Source organism: Nuphar pumila, chromosome 4 (assembly GCF_984573655.1).
Source record: "Nuphar pumila chromosome 4, dmNupPumi1.hap1.1, whole genome shotgun sequence".
In the NCBI taxonomy this organism is placed as follows: Eukaryota; Viridiplantae; Streptophyta; class Magnoliopsida; order Nymphaeales; family Nymphaeaceae; genus Nuphar; species Nuphar pumila.
Window position 1 is genome coordinate 132,484,567 of NC_143252.1, and position 21,254 is coordinate 132,505,820.

Sequence of the window (21,254 nt, forward strand, 5' to 3'; positions counted from 1 at the left end):
AACTGTTTTTGCTCGTCAGCTGACCTGGTGATGGACCATCATCTCATGATCCCTAGTTTTTCTTTTCCTTTCTTTTCTTCTCCCCTTTTCTTTGGTCATACAATGCGGGTCTTTTCACCTATAATTAGGGGTGTCAAAGGGTTTGGTTTGGTTTGGACCCAGGTATAACCAGACTTGGATCAAATTTTCGGGTCCGGACCCGGTAAAACCATATTTTTTTATCATTTTTACATTGAAAAATTGCGGGTCTTAATCGGAACTTGGGTTGGGTCTGCTATAAAATTTCACAAACTATACCCAGGTTCATGTATGAATCGGACCTTTGGGTCCAGACCCGGGTCTTAATCGGGTCTTCTTATTTATCACCATACCCGGACCCTATAGGGTTTGGTTCGGGTTGGGTCCGGGACCCTGGGTAAACCAGGCCCGTTGACACCCCTACCTGTAATGCCTGGGGATAAGCTCCTTGACTTTCGATATGTATATGTTGTCTATCCTGCTCAAGGTTTCAACATTTATTTTCCTTTAATCTTTAAATGTTATCTTTGACATAGACTATCCCCGTCAACATTACCGTATTGAGTCTCTGTAAATGAAATTTTAACATTTCTGGGAGTTTTTCTCCTCTTTTTATTCATTTAAAGTTATCTTTTCTGTTAATACTGGTTTTGGTCTTAGATCAAGTTAATGAACATATAATCATGGCACAAATGCCCAGGATTTTATACATTTGTTTGTTTTTCTGTAAGCTAGACTTTTTTTGTGAGCAACACGTTGAGGATTCAGACTGTAATGGGTACATTGGTTCATTAAGTTTAGGCAGGGATTTCTAGGTAATTGCATCTTTGAAGTGATTGCCATGTACAAATATTTTTGTACTTTCTTTTTCTAATTGGCTAGTGAGGTTTTTTACTTTTATGACCTAGTCTATATTATGAAAATTAGAACTCGTAGTTTACTAAATCGTGAAGACATCTGGTTCAAATGTTCTCTTGAAATATGGAACGTGCTAAGGTTTTTTTTGCACTATTTTTTTCTTAAGTTTTGTACTACTAAGTACTACTTCAATATTTCCCTTTTTTTGGAAGGCAAGCTGGGATCAGGCAGACGCCTAACAGATACCTCTTAAGCCCCATGTGGCAGAGGGATTCAAATCTGGGCCTTCAGCTTGGCACAGGACCCTGCTTACCACATGGGATACCACCTCAGTGGTTACTTCAATATTTCCTTTAATCTGTCTGTCCCATGATTATTTTTCGATAACTTGATGAGCTTATATTCTTTCCTTTTCAGGATATGATGAGACTAATGGAAAGGGAGTTCATGGTGGTATGAAGCCATTATTATCTCTAGGTACTCCAGAATATAGTTTTCCACATTCCCAAGTGGATTTTTGCCATTCCCATGTAAGTTAACAATTTGGTGGAGATGATTTCTTCATGTCCTTTGATGGTCGTTTCTTTTTGTGTCTCCTTATTCTTTCTTTTGATTGTACTCCAGCCATGCATTGCATATCCACATGTGGAGCCATACTTCAGTGGCACAGTACCTGCTTATGGTTCATCTCTGGAAGTGAGTTCGGTTAATCTTTACTTTGTTTGCATTTGTGATCAGTTATCTCTCTCTCTCTCTCTCTCACGAAAGAAATGTGGTACCTCAAAGTATGAAACCAGTTAGGTGCAAAGACATAATAAATTGATATGGGCCAACAGGCATGCACTAGTGCTTAATCATTTTCACTGTAGTTTTTAACTGTTTGTATATTCACCAACGGGGGCTCTGCTTGTCTGGTAGGAGCAGCTAGTGCACCTTGAGTTGGGATGCTCCAAGTTCAAAACCCAATGGTACGAGTTGTATAACTGGTGGGGGTCTGCCTAACCCCAGCTTGCCTATAAAAAAAAAGAAATGTTTTCTTATTCACTGATTTTAATGAGAACCTTTTTTCATTTAGTCAGCTTCTGTGGGCATCATAACCAAGGTTGTAAGTATCGTATTGTTACCCGTATTGGTATCGTATCGTAAAATATCATAAAATTTTAATAAAAAATTCTAAAAAATCCAAAAAATCAAGAAAAATAAAAAAATATAGCAAAAATTAAAAAAAATCATATCACATGAAACAATGATGAATTGCACAAAATACAACCATAAAATCACATACGAAGCATTTATGTATCATCAAACATCAACTAATATAGAATCATAGATAATATTGCATGCATATCTCACAAGAACAATGCAAAATATTAAATATCTTGCAATTAAGAACATGTCACAAGACTTATACTTTTATATTACATAAAAAAACAAAATAACCAAATTTATGAACAATTAAGTATTAAATAACTAAGTGTTTTTAAAACATATTATATAAAACCTCAATAATCATAATCATCTTCTTTTTTTTCTCCTCCTTCGACATCCATATCGTCTTCAAGATGTGTGAGGTCTTCATCATCTACCCCTTGTGCTCCTTCCATGTTAATCCACTGAATGTCTTATTTATTAAAAAAAGTCTCTGTTTCTTATTCAACCCATGCATCTAATTCATCAAAATGTTCCAAAATGATGTTATCGAATTACTCTTTTGTGCCTCCTTGATGATAACTTTTTGATTTGCCTAAAAAGATATAAAAAAATTAAAACTAGTTGAGTTTTAAATGATAAAAAAAACTTTAAATAAACACATGAAAATGACAAATAAACTTTATAATTTTATATACCTCTGCCTAACTTGTAGCGAAAGTACACGAGGTCATTGAGCCTTTTGTGCTCTAATCTATTTCTTCTTTTTGCATGGATTTGTTCAAAGACACTTTATTTCTCTTGCATCCACTTACACTATATGTTTGACTAAGAATCCCAATGACAAAAGCTTTAACATTTGGAACATCACTTCAAAACTTGACCCACCACATGTCTGAAAAAAAATAAGAAAATGAAAAATCAATAAGACAATAACATATACAATCATACAAAACATCATAACTAAATAACAATATGAAATTAAAATTTCAAAAGACAAAATAAATTACCTGGACGCATCGTGACATAGTTTTGCACTACTGCAAGTCTCCCCATATCATATAATGCATTATCATAAGTTTTTATTTCTTTATAAATTTGATCTCGAATGCTATAATTAGGGTTCAACCTTTCGATGCAATCCAAAAGTCCCTGGTTGACTTTTCTGTCCATTTTAAACGTAAGAGAGTATTTAAATGTAGAATTTAAATAATATGCTGCAGCATAAAGAGGTTGATGAAGTTGCGTAGTCCACTTATAATCAATGATGTTCCATATAGGTATGTACAATTTTTTGTTCTCCTTAAAATTATCTCTAATGACCTCTTTTGCCTTATCCATGACCTCATAAAGATAACCCATAGCTAGTTTGTCTTCACTGTCAATCAATCAGAACACCTTTACCAAATGTATAGTTATTCTCAACAACTTCACGAATGAATATCAAAATTCACTTCTGAATACAATATCTATAATTTCTCTGTGTTTTCTTTTTTGTGCATGGGGATATGCATTTCACTCATCTGATGAGTTTTTTAGTGTAGTTCTATTCTTTAATGGAGTTTGCACTGTCAAAAAATTCATAGCAAATCTAGTAATTGCACTAGGAATCAACTCTGCACCACTAGTGTGATTTCTTATTAGGTTCAAAACCCATGCATGATTGTAAATAAATTTAGTAATTTCTTGACAACATTCAACTGTTTGCTTTAACTCAAACTCATCCATACTGCTGATGTCCTCAAATATAAGGTCTATGCAATGAAGAGCACATAAGGTCCAAAAGAATGGCCTAAATTTTTTTATCAATTCTTTACCTGCTCTCCTATAATTTGCTGCATTATCAGTAATAAATTGCATAATATTAAGAGGTTGAATCTCTTTCACAACATGATAAAAAACTCTGACCAATACATCTGCGATAATCAATTGACTTAAAAAACATAGTTCCTTTGGGGCAATAGATAATGAAAATTATCAAGGTCCTTCGCTTTCTGTCTGTCTACCCATCTATCATGATGCTACACCCAATTTTTCTTCATGATTGCCTCATCTCATCACAATATGCCTTTATTTCTTTATGTTAGTATCTAAAACCTTTTCTCCCAGGCATCTTGTATACAGGCCCAATACTGGTTATGAACTTATGACATCTGCCATATCTTGAAAATGAAAGGAATTTGCCACATTGAAAGAAATGCAAACATCATAGAACCATCTCCCAACCACGACATTCGCTTTCTTGACTAAATGTTGAGAAGTTATAGCAGTACGAATGTCGAGTTGTAACCCAGAAACAGTCCTAGGAGGTAAAAAGCTCTAGATAGAGCCTCTAGCTCTACCTCATTTCGAAAAACTCCTTCGTCTTCTTTCTCCTCCTCTTCTTTTTGTACCCCCGATGTCCCTCTTATTGGTACTTGCTAAACCTTTTTTTTGTTGCAAAACTTCCTACTTTTGATCCTATCCATGGGTGATACAACCGACTATGTGTGGTAGGTTCGCAAATGCGCATAAACCTTGAATTCTAATGCGGAAGCGATTTGGATTTTAAAACTTGGTACCAATTGAACACAAATTCAGATTCGGTGTGTAGGACTAAATCTGATCACATACACACGGTTTACCCGATATATATATATATATATATATAGATGTATATATATATATATAGATATATATATCTATATATATGTATCTATATATATATATATATATATATATATATATATATATATATATATATATATATATAGAGAGAGAGAGAGAGAGAGAGAGAGAGAGAGAGTAATGCATTTCTTAGGCCTCTTTTTTTGTTAGGTCTCGTTAGGCCTCTTCAAAAATCATAGTTTTAAGTATTTTTTTCTCACGTCTAACACCGTAGATGTGATCTATAGGTTTTGTTTAGTGGGAACCGGCTTTTGAATTGCTGGAATCTGACCTGTATACAGGTCTTTCTGGTGATCCAAAATCAATGGCTATCAGGGTACCAGTTTTTCCCGGCTCAGAAAAAACATGTTTTTTCGTCAAAAAAACATAATCCAAGAGTCGATTCCCACTAAATCGAGCATGCTAAACACATCTAATGGTTCAGATCTATCATAAAACACTTAAAATCTATGGGACAGAGAAATGGGGCCTAATATGTACAGCTCTCTCTCTCTCTCTCTATATATATATATATATATATAATGACTATCACGATCTGCAACAAAAACACTCTGCACAATAATACCCAACTTCCACCGAACACCAAAATCAATAAAATGCACTTCAATAGGATGTACACCTTTTTTTTAACAATCTTAACACACAATGCTCAATGTATGTTCAGCAAACACACATTAACAACTAAAATGAGAATTCGGCTGAGAATTCGCTGCGTCAAACTAGTGAATACCAGATCCACTCGGTGACGCTAAACCAGATCCAAAAGAACGGAATGGCTGTCCTGTGTGCGCAGCCCACTGGACGAGCAAAGTCGCCGGCAGCTCAACGAGTGAGCTGCGAATAGGTAAGGCAGTTCACAGATGAGAAAACGCTATCAGCGTTTTTCTTATGCTGTAACACTATGAGAAACAAGGCAACACAGCACAACAACTCGATCAATATTTTAGCAAGACAATATCCCTTTTCGTGATTGATAAAGACTTTATCACCCTTAGGAAATATCAATGAACAACAGGTGATTGGTTGATAGATTCCCAGATTCCAAATCAACACGCATTCAACAAAGAAGATCGATTTTATAAGACAATACTTCAGCAGGAAAATATCTTGTTCACGTAAACAGGAATAATTTATCAAATCAGATCGATTCAATAAGATCCAACTAGCGAGCAACAGGCAGCCAATTCTCTCAAGGTCCACGTTTTGCAAGCTTCCAAGAATCACAACTCACAAGTTCCACAAGTTCTCACAATCCACAAGATTCATGATTTTCGGATTCACGGATTCACAAAGTAGCCAAGCTTCTCAAGCTTTCAGTTTCACAGTTTCTCCATGGAATAAGTTCTAGCAAAGTGAGCCAAAAAGTCCTCTACACCATTTTTCGGAACCCTTTTAAGGAGAGTAATGATATCCCTTGACTCTCATTGCGTTCTTGGGAGGTCACCTTTCAAGAGGCCAATGAGAGATCAATATTTGAATTTCTTGTCTCTTTCTCCTCTTGACCATTGAGAGGCACCAAGAGTGAGAGGACATCTCAAGTTGGGCGACACCTCTAGAGGCCTCCAATGAGCTTGAGATGAGGTGGTTGGCTCATGGTCACTTGGGACCCGATCACCATCTTCATAAAAAAAAATGGTTCTAGATCTGGATAAAAAAAACATCTACTCAATAAACCCGCTACACCCTCTAGTACTTCAAAAGAAATCCTACTGGATATTAGAATTATCCGGATTTGTAGGATCCCGCTCCCTACACAACATAAAAAATAAAATTAAAATGCAAATATTTTTTATTTGTGGTTCCAAAAATCACAAAAGTGGAACCAACTATCAAAATAGATTTTCTGAGATGTATAGAACAAAATCTCAAAAAATAAATATATGTGAAATGACAAAATTGCCCTTGAGATCCGTTTGGACCTAAATGAGTCAAATTTGGCTTGAATCTTCTTGGGTGCGCTTTTATGGATCGGGTTATCAACGATGGATCATTCTCCAACTCCTCACATATGTTGGGATGATCTGAATGCTTTACATCATAGGGGCTGTAGGATCAAAAGTAGGGAGTTCATCTTCGTCATACACATCCTCCGAGGACTTAGCATACCCCATTTATGAGTCATTCATCTCTCTTTCTTGTCTTTTTCCTTTAAGACCATCAAGTAATTGTTGGCATTGCATTTCACAGGATCTGGCAATTTCCTTGATGTGCATGCGACAACATTAAGATGTGTCCCGACAAAGTGATGCTTCAACTGAGAGATACCACTCGAAAAAGTATTTTGGCAATAGTTGCACTTGATTTTTAATTTGTTTTTACTCATTACTTGAGTGCCCTATTGCCTTGCCGGATCCTCTGATGCCATATTTCTAAAAAAAAAAACTCAATAAGAAGCAAAAAATAATGATTTTTTTGCCTTAACCCACTTCCTTGAGTGAAAAAATGGTGGAAATGCACTCTTGAGAAAATCGCAAAAGCCCTATCCCTAGCGAACAAATCGGCCCCAAAATTGCTCTCACGGCTCATAGGGTGCGTGGATTCCCTTCTAATGGCCTTTCGACAAATGGAGAATTTGGCCCTCAAAAGGTATTTAATACCCAAAATGAAAAAATATAACTTTCATCGATTTTAAAGTGCGTCAATACTGTACTGTACGATACAACACGATACATGGGTATATCGGACGATACACCTGATACGAGTACGTTAGACACTTGTATCATACGATTGTGTATCGTATCACAAAACCCAAAGATAATGATACGTATCGTACAATACTTACAACACTGATCATAACTGTCCAAATCTTTTCCTTTTCTTTTTCTATCAACCATAGATTTTGGGATCTTAATAGTCAAAAGTGCACCTAGTTGGGTGACACATGAATGACATGTATATATTTATTTTTTATAATTTTTGGAAAAGTATATTCTTCTTTAGTAATATTTTTTAAAGTATTTAAGATTTTTTATATTTTCATATTATCTGAATCTTTATTTGAAGTTATTATTTTTTCTGTAGGTCCCTAGGTGATGTCTAGCACCTAAGGGGTCAACTCCTAGGAGCTGCCTGATGCTTTTGAGTTTTTTGACTACTAAGGTTGGGAGATGCAGTAGTTTAAGAATTGAATAAATGCTCAAGTGTGATTAAGTGCATATTCTTTTTCCATTGTGTAGGTTCAATAATCTAAGTAATTGAGTCATTCTTACCTTTGATAGTCTTCACAGTAATCATGTTATTCACAATGGAACTATGTTCATTTTATGAGAAACCTAGTTTTTCTGAATTTTTAGGATTTGGTTTCTTAAAACTAATGGGATATATTTTTGAGCTCCATAAGGCATAATTTTGTAATGTGACCTGAAATATTGTTTTTAAATTGATTCATGAAACCAATTCCAATGTAACTGTTACCAGCTCAACCACTCATGGAAATTATAGATAAAAATCACAAACTACAGTACTCTTCTATTGTGATTGAAGGATTTTCTTTGCTTCTACTTCTGATTTATTTTCCGGGTGCATTTGATTGTACTTTTGATATGTACCAATCATATGTTGTGGGAACTGATTCAGTAGGAATGCATACATGAGATTGAGTTTGTGAGCTGAATGGTAAGCACTTGAATTTGATGAAATCATTGAGATAGTAGGTGGTAGGCAAGGTATATTGGTGAGAGGATGCATACTGGGATTCATCAGGAAGAACAATCCTTCGCGTGAGGAGGTTATGCTGGCCATGAATGCTGGTAGTTTCATGTCCTCCCTAACATAATGCAGATAATGTGTATGTGCAAAGTGTTTTGAAGATCTTGACAACTTTTCAAATTTATGTAGGTTCTGGTAAGTGGCTGGAGGAATGAATGGTTGTGTGATCAGTTTTTGATTTATCTATCTCATGGACCTAGGTGATTAAAGTGGTTCTTTATGTTGGGGATAGCCTTTGGAAATTATCTTAGTGTTAGGGTGCTGTTGGCACTCTGCTTTTATGGTCCATATAAATTTGCCAAAATATTTTACTTAAAAAAAATTGTTACTTATATGTGCTAACAAGCCAGGTTTTCTTGCCACCTTTTTGGGCAATTTGTGCATGATATTGCCTGAGAGTAGTACTTGGAGAGAGATTCTGTATGTGTAGGTGGCTGACAAACTTGTCGTCTTTACACGTTTTTGTGAAAGCAAGAATTTTAGATATTGTATGTCAGAAGTAAGAGGTTAAGTTGATACTGTTGAAGTATCTCCACATTGAAGGTTTTTTGTATTTACTAACTGCAATTAGTACCATATCTTCTTCCCTTATAATTGAAATGTATTCTTCTTGACCAGGTCCAACCATATGTGTTTGGGGTGTCACATGCTCGAATGCCATTGCCTCTTGGCCTAGCAGAAGATGGGCCAGTTTATGTCAATGCAAAGCAGTATCAAGGGATCCTGAGGCGGAGATTGTCTCGGGCCAAGTTGGAATATCAAAATAAGATGATTAAAACGAGGAAGGTATGTTTTCACTAACAACTCAATGCGTGGTTTGAATGTTCCATTGACCTTTGAAATTGTTTTCACACAAAAATGAAGAGGAAGCTAGGCTTCATGCTGTGAAACGTCAACTTAGGAAATAACCAAATGGCACAAGTATCATCTTTTGTAGCAAAAAATGAGGTGTTTGAAAATGGTTGAAATAGTTAAATAAGAGTATCCCTTGGTAGATTTACCAAAGAAGAAAATGATTTACCAGATACTATGGATAGCCACAAAGGGACTGTTTCGTTTTTGTGGGTTGCTCTGGTCTATTCCTCTTTCCTTGTGCCCACTTCTCTTTGGGAGGGTGGTTCACAGGTAGCACCTCTGTAACTTTGTACAATACCCATGGATTAGCTAGTTCCTATTTCAAAGGCTGCAATTTCCTAACCGCTGCAAACAACCATTTGGTCAAATTTGCATCTAGGAAATATTTGCAATTACAGTTACTCATGATTACAGGACTTGCTAATTATGCTTATGAACAAAGAAATGAAATTAATTCTACATTTTGTTTCGCATCCCATTTCTGTGGTTCAGATAGTTGATAATTTAAGAAAGTTGAAGTTGTCTTTGACTATATGATTATATAAAAGGAGGATAAATAAAGAGAAAACACTTTTTTTTTGAGGTTAAAAGACTGTTTAGGAATTGAACATTCTCCATAAATAATGATAAATAAAGCAGGATATTTGATCAAATTTACATCTAGGAAATATTTGCAATTACAGTTACTCGTGATTACACGACTTGCTGATTATGCTTATGAACAAAGAAATGAAATTAATCCTACATTTTGTTTCACATCCCATTTCTGTGGTTCATATAATTGATGATTTATGAAAGTTGAAGTTATCTTTGACTATATGATTATATAAAAGGAGGATAAATAAAGAGCACTTTTTTTTGAGGTTAAAACACTGTTTAGGAATTGAATATTTTCCTTAAATAATGTCCATATGTGTCAGTCATGTCACGGGTCATAGTGTGGTAGATGCACCCTCTAAGTGGCATGTCATTGTAGGTTTGTACAAACCATACTCTACCTTAGAAGGTTTTTTTGTTGGGGAGAGTGCTAATTTAAGTCACGGGGTGGTGGTCCTATTTAGTCACTGATCTTTTGTTGGCTTGGTCATACTAAGAGGTTCTTTATCTTTTCAATGATTGCAATGACATTGTTAACATGTTTTTATGGTCCATGATCCAGTATCCATTGCTCGAGAATCCAATTGCCACGTCACGAAGTCAAGGGAGCTTCCCAAGTCAAAGTGGGGTCCAAGGTGGTGATGTATCTGCGTAGGTGGTACCCTCTCCATGAGGAAAAGTCAAAGGACATGTCCACACTAGCTTAAAGGAGAAGAAGTCAAGTGGGGCCCATGGGGTGGGGCACCAAATTGGAAAGAGAAGAAAAAAAGAAAAGGAAAGTGGGGGGTGCCCCCTACTTTCCAACAATAGGATGGGACATCCCCCCCTCTTTTCCTACTTTCCAAAAAGTGTGTTAGGGTCAGCTTAGGTATGTTTTCTTTTTGTTAGCTATTGATTTTGGTAATAAGGCCAAGGTGAGTAAGCCTAGTTAGGATATGGTTAGGGAGGGACCCCCTCTCAGTCTAATTGACTCCCTTCTTAGTCTAGTTCTGACAGCCGATTGGGATCCTATTTTGAGAGGTAGAGGGTGTATGAGTTTAATGAGTTAGATTTTACTTTTTGGATTGGAGTTGGACCCAAACCTAGATCAAACATTATAAATAGAGGCTTGGTGACCCCCTTTGAGAACTTATGCAATTTATGATTCAAAATTCTCTCTCTGTCTCTCTAGCCGTCCCCCTCATTCTCTCTTTTATGTCTCTCTTTTCTCTCTCTTCCCTCTCTGGTTCACGTGAGGACCAGGCTATACAGTATGGTCGGTCACTCCTTGTGAAGAGCCCAAGCTCTTCCAGCATCCAGGACGTACGGTCTTGGATTCCCTAACAACTTGGCCAGCGTGTTGCATTGCAGACCGTGCGTTTGTGTTTCAGAACGTGTGGGACACCTTCTCAACCTGCTGCAGACCCGTAAGTTTTCTCCATACTCAAATGTCAACCCTTGCCAAGCCCACACCTATTTTTTGGAGCCCGAAACCCTAAACCGACCCCTACCGTTAGACTGGCCTACCCGATTGACCTATTCCGAAAACCCCAAACTGTCTGCAGCCTCTCCCACATCCAACACCTGTCCGAAACCTTTTCACATGTCCCTAGACTGTCTAGACCAAGCCTTATGAGTTTTGTACCTATCCCCTTAGTCGAACCCTTCTCTAAACCCAAACTGCACCTACCCGGCTAACCATTTTTTCTACTTTTTTCCTGTACCACCTCATTCGCCATAAGTAGAAATCTCTAACCTCCTCCCCATCGTGTCAATTAGGGTACAAACCCTAGGACACGTGACAGATAGGCCCCAAGGCCTAAGTCTAGCTTGTTCGATCCACTTGAGGCTGTCAAACTTCGTTTGACGTACTCGTCGGTTGCGAATCTGGATCTTCCAAATTGGCCCTCTCCTGATTCCAACTCCGGTTTGACCAATACAAACCTCAAAAATTTTGAGGGTACAACAAATTGGTATCAGAGCGAACAACATGCCATAGAGGGATCTCAACCCCCTATGTAGACAAGAATGAAGAAATTCGTTGGCATGTCGAACATGCTCGGTCAATTGCTGAGCAAACCCAAGTCGATTTTTTTTGACAACGACAAGTGAGCGTGGAACAAGGCAACCACTTAGAGTGCATTGAGAAGGTTATAGCAAGCCTTGCGGATCACATGAACGCTCTCAACATGTAGAAGCATTCTCTCAACCGAGGTTTTGCTTTCACTGATAGCCACATGAAGGACTTGAACGACTCAATCCTTGGGGAGCCGCTAGCTGATTATGCACAAGGTATGAATAAGAAACCTCATTTCGTTATTTCCTATTTTTTTGGTGGGAATGTGCGTGTGGGTGTTTAAACTCAAGCACTTCTTCACATGCTGCAATGTGTCACAAGAGGCACGGGTTTTTGAAGTAGACGCCTACCTAGAGGGTGATGCTCTTCGATGGTACGAGTGGTTGGACACCGTACACGAAAAACCCACTTGAGTTGATTTCGTAGAATGGATCATGAAGAGATTCAAGCGCAAAGTGCTAGTCAATCACCATGTGCAACTAAAAAATCTCAAGCAATGGGGCAGCTTGGACTAATACCAAACGGAGTTCAAAAATCTATGCATTCTTTTTTCTCTAGTAGACGAAGAGACCTTGCTCGGGTCTTATGTCGGCGGGCTCTGTGAGGGCCTATGCCTAGAGGTTTTTGTTGCAGTCGTGAGGAGTCCCGAAGAGGCATACAAGGTGGCCAAACTTCATGATGAGAATCAAAGATGACCCCAAGGGATGTGGAGGCCGAGCCGACCAACTGATTCTCGCTTATGTTTTCCGGGTAGCACGTCTAAACCCGGTCTGTTCGAGGGGGTCACATTAGCCCCTAAGGTGGAGCCAATCACGCGTGCACAACGTGAGGAGCAGATAAGAAAGGGTTTATGTTTCAACTGCAATGAAAAGTGGTTCAAGGGCCATATGTGCAAGCACTACCACATTTTTCAAGTGGTATAATCTGATTTGAGGAAGATGATCCACCGGACGGCGAACCGTCGGACGAGGAAGGTAGCAAGGAGGAGACCTGCCTTGACATCTCCTACCATGCACTTTCTGTAAAGAAACGACTTTGAATACATTAGGTTCAATAATGAACCAATACACATGCACATGAAGTGCGGATATACCCACTAAAGGGGAAAACACAAGCACATAATCTGCTAACACATAAACCCACAAAAAGGGCAAAAATGCCTATAAGGCATAAGTTAATATTATTGAAGAGAAGAAGGGTGAAACACCCATTACAATGGAGCAAAAGCTCCTCAAAGAAGTAGAAAATACAAGGGGGGAAAGCCCCTATTTATAAGCCTTTAAGGAGCCACATAGGGGGCTCCCAAATGAGTCGTTGGGAGCCCCCAACGGTCACATTTGTGACCGTTGGGGGCTCCCCAACGACTCTTTGGGGAGTCCTCCAATGTGGCGCAAACCACAAAAAAATAAGTTTAAAAAAATAAAAAATAAAAAGAGAAAATACAATCATATTCCAAAATGGAATATGCGTAAAAATAGGTGAAATGACTAAACTACCCCTACGGCTAATAATAGAAAAATATATATTTTATATATATAATTAGGAAGATACATATACATATATACCATATATGTATATGTATCATCCTTTATATATATATGATTATAATGATTGAATAATACATTTTAACACCCCCTCTCAAACTTTGCGTGGGGGAACAAAAAGATTGAAGAATACAAGAGGAAGAATTTCAAGGCTTCAAGAGTCTTTAGTACGAATGCTATTGAAATTTGCAAATGTCTTCCTTCAAAGTCTTTAATGGTGAGCATCTTTCATGATCTATCCAAGGTACTTCATTTCCTCTCATCTTCAAGATCCTGTAGAACAAACCAAGAAAAGGTCCAAGTAAAAGATATCTTTGCACTTTAATTAAGTGAAATATTCCAAACAAGATGAATTAACCAAAAAATCATATCATATGATTCATCCAAAAGTAATGGTGCAAAAAGATATTCTATGCATAGTAAAAACACAATTATTTTATTTGAAGCACATGATTTGATAGAACAAGATAATTACTTATGTATGCAAAATGACTTTAGCAAACCAATTTTCATAATCATATACCATGTTAAAGAGAGAGCGGAAACAAATTACAAGAATGCATATGCATTCATAAGGTCCAACATTGGACAAACATACGAAGAGGCATAAGGAATAACATAATGGCCCACTAAGGGACACCACAAGAAGCCAACAAAGTGACACATAATTTATTGAATGAGAGCCTAAAGGCCATAATGAGCATATGCATACAATATTATGAAATGAATCAATACTTAAAAGAGTCATTAATGAACATGCTCCAATCATACTTTAGTCAAGTAATATTACTTGAGCCTATAAGATAGAAAGACAAGTGTTATTGATTTTAGCAATTCTTTTGAAAGCGATTTCAAGAGGGAAATGCTCAAGAGCATAAAAGGAGTGTATAAACACAAGAGTTCAAAAGGTTTTAAGCCCACTTAAGAGGCAAAAAATGAGTGTTATTTGAGTAGAGAACCTTACACATTTAGGAACATCTTACTCAAATGATTGCAATTATAAAAACTCATTTTGCATATCAAATATAAGAGGTGACCAATAAATCAATTTGATTTTAAAATATGCATATTAATGATATGATTCACTTGTATCTTTAAAAGACAAAATATGAATGAAATTTCACAAATTTCAACAATAATTCATCCACTACAAGCAACTACCTCATTAGTCCTCCAAAACTCACAAATCAAGTGTATAAGCTACTAGAACAAGAACATAATCATAGTGCCATTAAAGGCCAAAAGACACACATAAATGTGTGTACAAATAGCTCTTGTCTACATGTAATAATACTTGAAATGAGTGTATTAATGACAAGAACAAGAGAATACACGCTAACATAGACCAAAAGCATCTCTTGTCAATGTAAAAATACACTCAAGATCAAGTATGTTAAGCTACTAGAACAAGAGTATCAAGCCAACCATGGGCTAAAACACAATACATCTCTTGTCTACATAAAATGACACTTGAAATGAGTGAAAGAAGCCAACCATGGACATACATCTCAGCAACTAGAACAAGGACACAAATGCCAACATGGACTAAAATCACACACCGTGGTGTGAATCAACGTGCCTTGTCTACATACAATAACACTCAAAACAAGTGTGTTCAACTACCAGACCAAGAGAGCAAAGCCAACAAAGGGCTACCAACACACAAAGGTGTAATAAAATTCTTGTCTACATATGATGACACTTAGATAAGAGGTATAAGAGGAAAAGACTTTTGAGGCAATAAAACTTGTAATGACAAACATATAAATAAAACCTTGGACAATATTTTGAAAATAGATACGTGCACATACGCACAACAAGAACACTTCAAACACTTGTGCACAAAAAGCACAAAACACGAACTCACAAATGTGCAAATGCACTCATAAGATTCATAAGCAACAAAAGGTTGAGCAATAGTCCCAAAACCCTTGAATATAATATACCTTAAAACATTTAAGGCTCCAAACACCCTATATCCATCACATTTATGTATAGATAAGAGCATCCATAAGATCAATGGCCAAAAGAAAACGAGTGACACACTCATAATTAGAGATCATATAACAAATCATTCTAGAGTCCCAAGGTGCCCATAACTCACCTCAACAACCATCTATAATATGGCAAGTGGACAATCTAAAATGACATAACACAAGGTGCCCATAACTCACCTCAACAATCATCTCTAATATAACAATAAGGCCATAAAAAAGGATTGATGCATCATATAACTTGTGATGGATAGAAGATAAATGCCATAAAAAGGCAATGAACTCTTAGGGAAAACATTTTCCAAATATGTGATTTTACAAAGAGGGTCGATTCAAAGGTCCAACATAATTAATCACAACAATATGCCTTATAACAATAATTTTGCATAAACACGAAATTATGTTCAATCATGATCATTATCAAAAAGACTTAATAAACATAACATGAAATATATAAGCAATGTTATGTGTGAGAACAAATTTGGAATAATCCAAGAATCAAATCAAGCCTTTATAAATTGCAATTATATGCATACCAAGATGTAGAATAACAATAATCTTAAATAAGCAAATTTAGGACAACATGTAACAAAGTATTGCGGAAGCACTTATAATGATAAAAGAAACAATCTCACAAGTCCATTAAGGGACAAAAAACAAGCCCTAAAGAAGTCAATATAAACATCTCTTTATTGAAAAAGAGAGTACCATGTGAAAATGTCTATGAAAAGACAATACGCATACAAGCATAAATACTTTATAAAAGAAGTGCACAAATATACTCTCACAACACTTGAACAAAATACGCAAAAAGCGTAAAAAGTAGCAAACATGCACTAGTGCATGTATTCCATAAAAAGAGCAAATGCTTGAGTCTCTCAAGCTTTCATAAAAAAGTAATATTTAAGAAGTCTCATAAAAACCAATATTGTTATTTAAAAAGAAGCTTATAACAATCATGAAATCTTCTCAAAGAGTATATACTCATAAGAAGATTCACAAGGATCAAAAGGCCTCTCAAAGAGAGATCCAACACAAAAAAAAACAAATCCCCAAATGAGGGTACATACGAAAGGAAGAGGAAAAACTTTATTAAAGTGGTGAAAATCCCAAAAAAGAATAATAGGATTGCGTTATGGCATAAATCTATAAACAAAAATTCATAATATTATATAACTTAATAGATTATAACCAACTCCTAATGTAATAAGTATGCAACATTAATGAAGATCATAAATTTTATAATAAAGCATATTCTTGAAATTGAGTTGAAGAATGTAAAGAGAACAACCATATTTTATGAGATCATTTTTAAAACTTAATTCAACCGGTATTATAAAATGTCTTCTTAATCAAACATTGCTCGTATTAAAAAGAACTCATTAGGTAGGAAAATAAAACATCATTTTTCAAAGACACATGATATTATGAAAAACCTCATATAGGACATTTTAGAGGGTAAACACATACCTTTAATATGAAATAATTATGATGAGAGTATGTGAGCAATGCTACATATCTCACAAAATTTTACTTCTAACATAACTTTCTTTAAAAAACTTATTTTTCAAGAAAAGACATACGAAAGAGAATAATATAAAAAGTCCAATGGAATGTTGAGAATCCAAACTCATAATGACACGGAGAACACATATGCAAAAATATATCTAATTCTTTAAAATGCAAAATACTTAAAAATATAATGCATACCAAATAATTTTAAGAAGCAAAAGAGAGAAACACACATGCAAAAACATATCTAATTCTCCATAATGCACAATACTTTAAAGAAATATAATGCATACCAAATAATTTTAAGAAGCAAAAGAGAGAAACGAGAACTTCACCATTCTTCTTTAAAATTTCTTGAATAGCACGCTTCCCAATGCAACAAAGAGCAACTCGATCCCAACCTTGCTTTGATACCATGTAAAGAAATGACTTTGAATACATTAGGTTCAATAATGAACCAATACACATGCACATGAATTGCGGATATACCCACTAAAGGGGAAAACACAAGCACATAATGTGCTAACACATAAACCCACGGAAAGGGCAAAAATGCCTATAAGGCATAAGTTAATATTATTGAAGAGAAGAAGTAAAACACCCATTACAATGGAGCAAAAGCTCATCAAAGAAGTAGAAAATACAAGGGGGGAAAACCCTTATTTATAAGCCTTTGAGGAGCCACATAGGGGGCTCCCAAAGGAGTCGTTGGGAGCCCCCAACGGTCACATTTGTGACCGTTGGGGGCTCCCCAACGACTCTTTGGGGAGTCCTCCAATGTGGCGCAAACCACAAAAAAATAAGTTTAAAAAAATAAAAAATAAAAAGAGAAAATACAATCATATTCCAAAATGGAATATGCGTAAAAATAGGTGAAATGACTAAACTACCCCTACGGCTAATAATTGAAAAATATATATTTTATATATATAATTAGGAAGATACATATACATATATACCATATATGTATATGTATCATCCTTTATATATATATAAAATATATATATGATTATAATGATTGAATAATACATTTTAACAGTTTCAGGCGTCTCTACGCCCAACTCCATGCGGATATTTGCCTGCTTAAGTAGTCATGTGGTAAATGTTATCATCAACACCGGGAGTATGCATAACTTCATCCGTGAGAGTGTGGTTTGGGAAATTGGTTGCAAATTCAAAGAGCATCCCTCTTTCGATGTTATAGTTGATAATGAGACTAACCTCAACAGTTTGGAGGTATGTCTCGATGTGTGTTTGCAACTTCAAGGAGTTAAGTTTGTGGTGGATCTATACGTCTTACCTATCCATGGTGTGGACGTCCTTGGAATGTATTCACTACGAACTTTGGATAAAGTAGTTTGGGACTTCTCCTCCATGGAGATGTCTTTTTGTAAGGACGAGAGAGATGTTAAACTTGCTGTAATCAGACCTTCAACGATAGAGAAAGTGCAACCAAAAGGGGCTTTGAAGATGTTACGTGACACACATGCAAAAACATATCTAATTCTCCATAATGCACAATACTTTAAAGAAATATAATGCATACCAAATAATTTTAAGAAGCAAAAGAGAGAAACGAGAACTTCACCATTCTTCTTTAAAATTTCTTGAATAGCACGCTTCCCAATGCAACAAAGAGCAACTCGATCCCAACCTTGCTTTGATACCATGTAAAGAAACGACTTTGAATACATTAGGTTCAATAATGAACCAATACACATGCACATGAATTGCGGATATACCCACTAAAGGGGAAAACACAAGCACATAATGTGCTAACACATAAACCCACGAAAAGGGCAAAAATGCCTATAAGGCATAAGTTAATATTATTGAAGAGAAGAAGTAAAACACCCATTACAATGGAGCAAAAGCTCATCAAAGAAGTAGAAAATACAAGGGGGGAAAGCCCTTATTTATAAGCCTTTGAGGAGCCACATAGGGGGCTCCCAAAGGAGTCGTTGGGAGCCCCCAACGACTCTTTGGGGAGTCCTCAAATGTGGCGCAAACCACAAAAAAATAAGTTTAAAAAAATAAAAAATAAAAAATAAAAAGAGAAAATACAATCATATTCCAAAATGGAATATGCGTAAAAATAGGTGAAATGACTAAACTACCCCTACGACTAATAATAGAAAAATATATATTTTATATATATATAATTAGGAAGATACATATACATATATACCATATATGTATATGTATCATCCTTTATATATATAAAATATATATATGATTATAATGATTGAATAATACATTTTAACACTTTCAGGCGTCCCTACGCCCAACTCCATGCGGATATTTGCCTGCTTAAGTAGTCATGTGGTAAATGTTATCATCAACACCGGGAGTACGCATAACTTCATCCGTGAGAGTGTGGTTTGGGAAATTGGTTGCAAATTCAAAGAGCATCCCTCTTTCGATGTTATAGTTGATAATGAGACTAACCTCAACAGTTTGGAGGTATGTCTCGATGTGTGTTTGCAACTTCAAGGAGTTAAGTTTGTGGTGGATCTATACGTCTTACCTATCCATGGTGTGGACGTCCTTGGAATGTATTCACTACGAACTTTGGATAAAGTAGTTTGGGACTTCTCCGCCATGGAGATGTCTTTTTGTAAGGACGAGAGAGATGTTAAACTTGCTGTAATCAGACCTTCAACGATAGAGAAAGTGCAACCAAAAGGGGCTTTGAAGATGTTACGTGACACCCAATGTGCCTATTTACTCATCGCCCAATCCCCATCGATGTTCCTTTCGATATGGCTAAGTTGGCTGAATTTTCTGACGTATTTGATGAGCCACATGGGTTGCCACCTAGACGGTCCCAAGACCATAAGATACCTTGAAAGTGGGCACGGTACCAAGTTCTTTATAAAGCTAGATCGTTCAGGGCATCATCAAGTGCGCATGGCCCATGATAACGTATACAAGACGACATTTAGGACTCATGAAGGTCTATATGAGTTCTTGGTCATGCCTTTGGGTTGACCATTGCATCTCTAACCTTCTAAGCCATAATAAATGATAGTTTGAAAGCTATACTATGGAAGTTTGTTCTAGTTCTCTTCAATGGCATATTGGTGTATAGTTTGTTCTTCGGATGCAGATTTGCAACATGTGTGAGTTGTATCAAGGACTTTGAGGGAGCCCCACATGAATGCTAAGATGTCCAAGTGCCTCTTTGGACAAGCCAAAGTGAGCTATCTCGGTCATATTGTTTCCGGTTAAAGAGTCCAAGCCGATTCAGACAAAATTGATGCTATGCGACTGTCACCGAAGTCGCATACTGTAAGAGCACTTAGGAGATTCTTAGGGTTGATCGGGTATTACCAGAGATTTATGAGAGACTACGGTCACATTGCCCAACCCCTTACCTCCCTCTTGAAGAAGATGGCTTCGTGTAGATCGACAAGGCCACCAATGCATTCGAAAGGTTGAAGGAAGCTATATGCCAAGCACCCATTCTTGTTTTGCCGGATTTTTCCAAGGTCTTCGTTTTGGAGATGGATGCATGTGACAATGGGGTTGTTGTTGTCCTCTCTCAAGAAGAACACCTCATTGCGTTTATGAGTAAAGACATGCCTTGCTCACCTACGACAAGGAAATGTTTGCGACAGTTCTTGTGATGGAGAAGTGATGCCCCTGCCTCCTTGGACGTAAGTTTATTATGTTGACAGATCGTCAAAGCCTCAAATACCTATTAGGGCAACAAATTACTATCGTCAGCCATCAGAAGTAGGTTGCGAAGTTTATGAGATATGACTTCGAGATCTTATACAAGAAAGACATGGAGAACAAAGTGGCCTACGCACTATCGTGACGATTTGAAGATGCACTGAATTTGCACACTTACCACAATTAAATGTAAAGTTTGGAGTAAGGCATGTAATGCCCAAACGGGCTATAGTGGTATCCAAAAGGTGGTGTGTGAGTTGGGTAAGAACCCATAAAGTCACCTTAACCACACGGTTAGATGTGGGGTCATGTTCTACAAAGGACAGATCTACTTATCGTTAGAGAGCGATGTGATCCGGGATCTTTTGCATGAGGTGCATGACACTCCTAGTGATGGACATAGAGGTATGTCCAAGACATATCAGACGATGAAAGACCTCTTTTATTGGCCGTGCATGAAGGGATATATTCGATAATATGTGCGCCAATGTGTGGTCTGTCAGGCCAACAAATACGATGCGATGAAACCGCCCGGGTAGCTACGGCCTTTGTTGATCCCCGAGTGGGCGCGGCATGATATATCCATGGACTTTGTTAAAGCCCTGTCCTCATGTGAGC

At 36.7% G+C, this 21,254-nt stretch overlaps 1 protein-coding gene across 1 annotated transcript in view; it reads left to right on the forward strand.

Moving 5' to 3' along the window:
* LOC149841109 (nuclear transcription factor Y subunit A-5-like) overlaps positions 1–21,254 on the forward strand; it is a 49,637-nt gene that overhangs the window by 19,039 nt on the left and 9,344 nt on the right. The window contains exons 3-5 of the mRNA XM_090004669.1: positions 1,294–1,406; positions 1,501–1,572; positions 9,019–9,186. Coding sequence (XP_089860795.1) covers positions 1,294–1,406; positions 1,501–1,572; positions 9,019–9,186 — 353 coding nt within the window. The remainder of the gene's footprint in view (positions 1–1,293; positions 1,407–1,500; positions 1,573–9,018; positions 9,187–21,254) is intronic.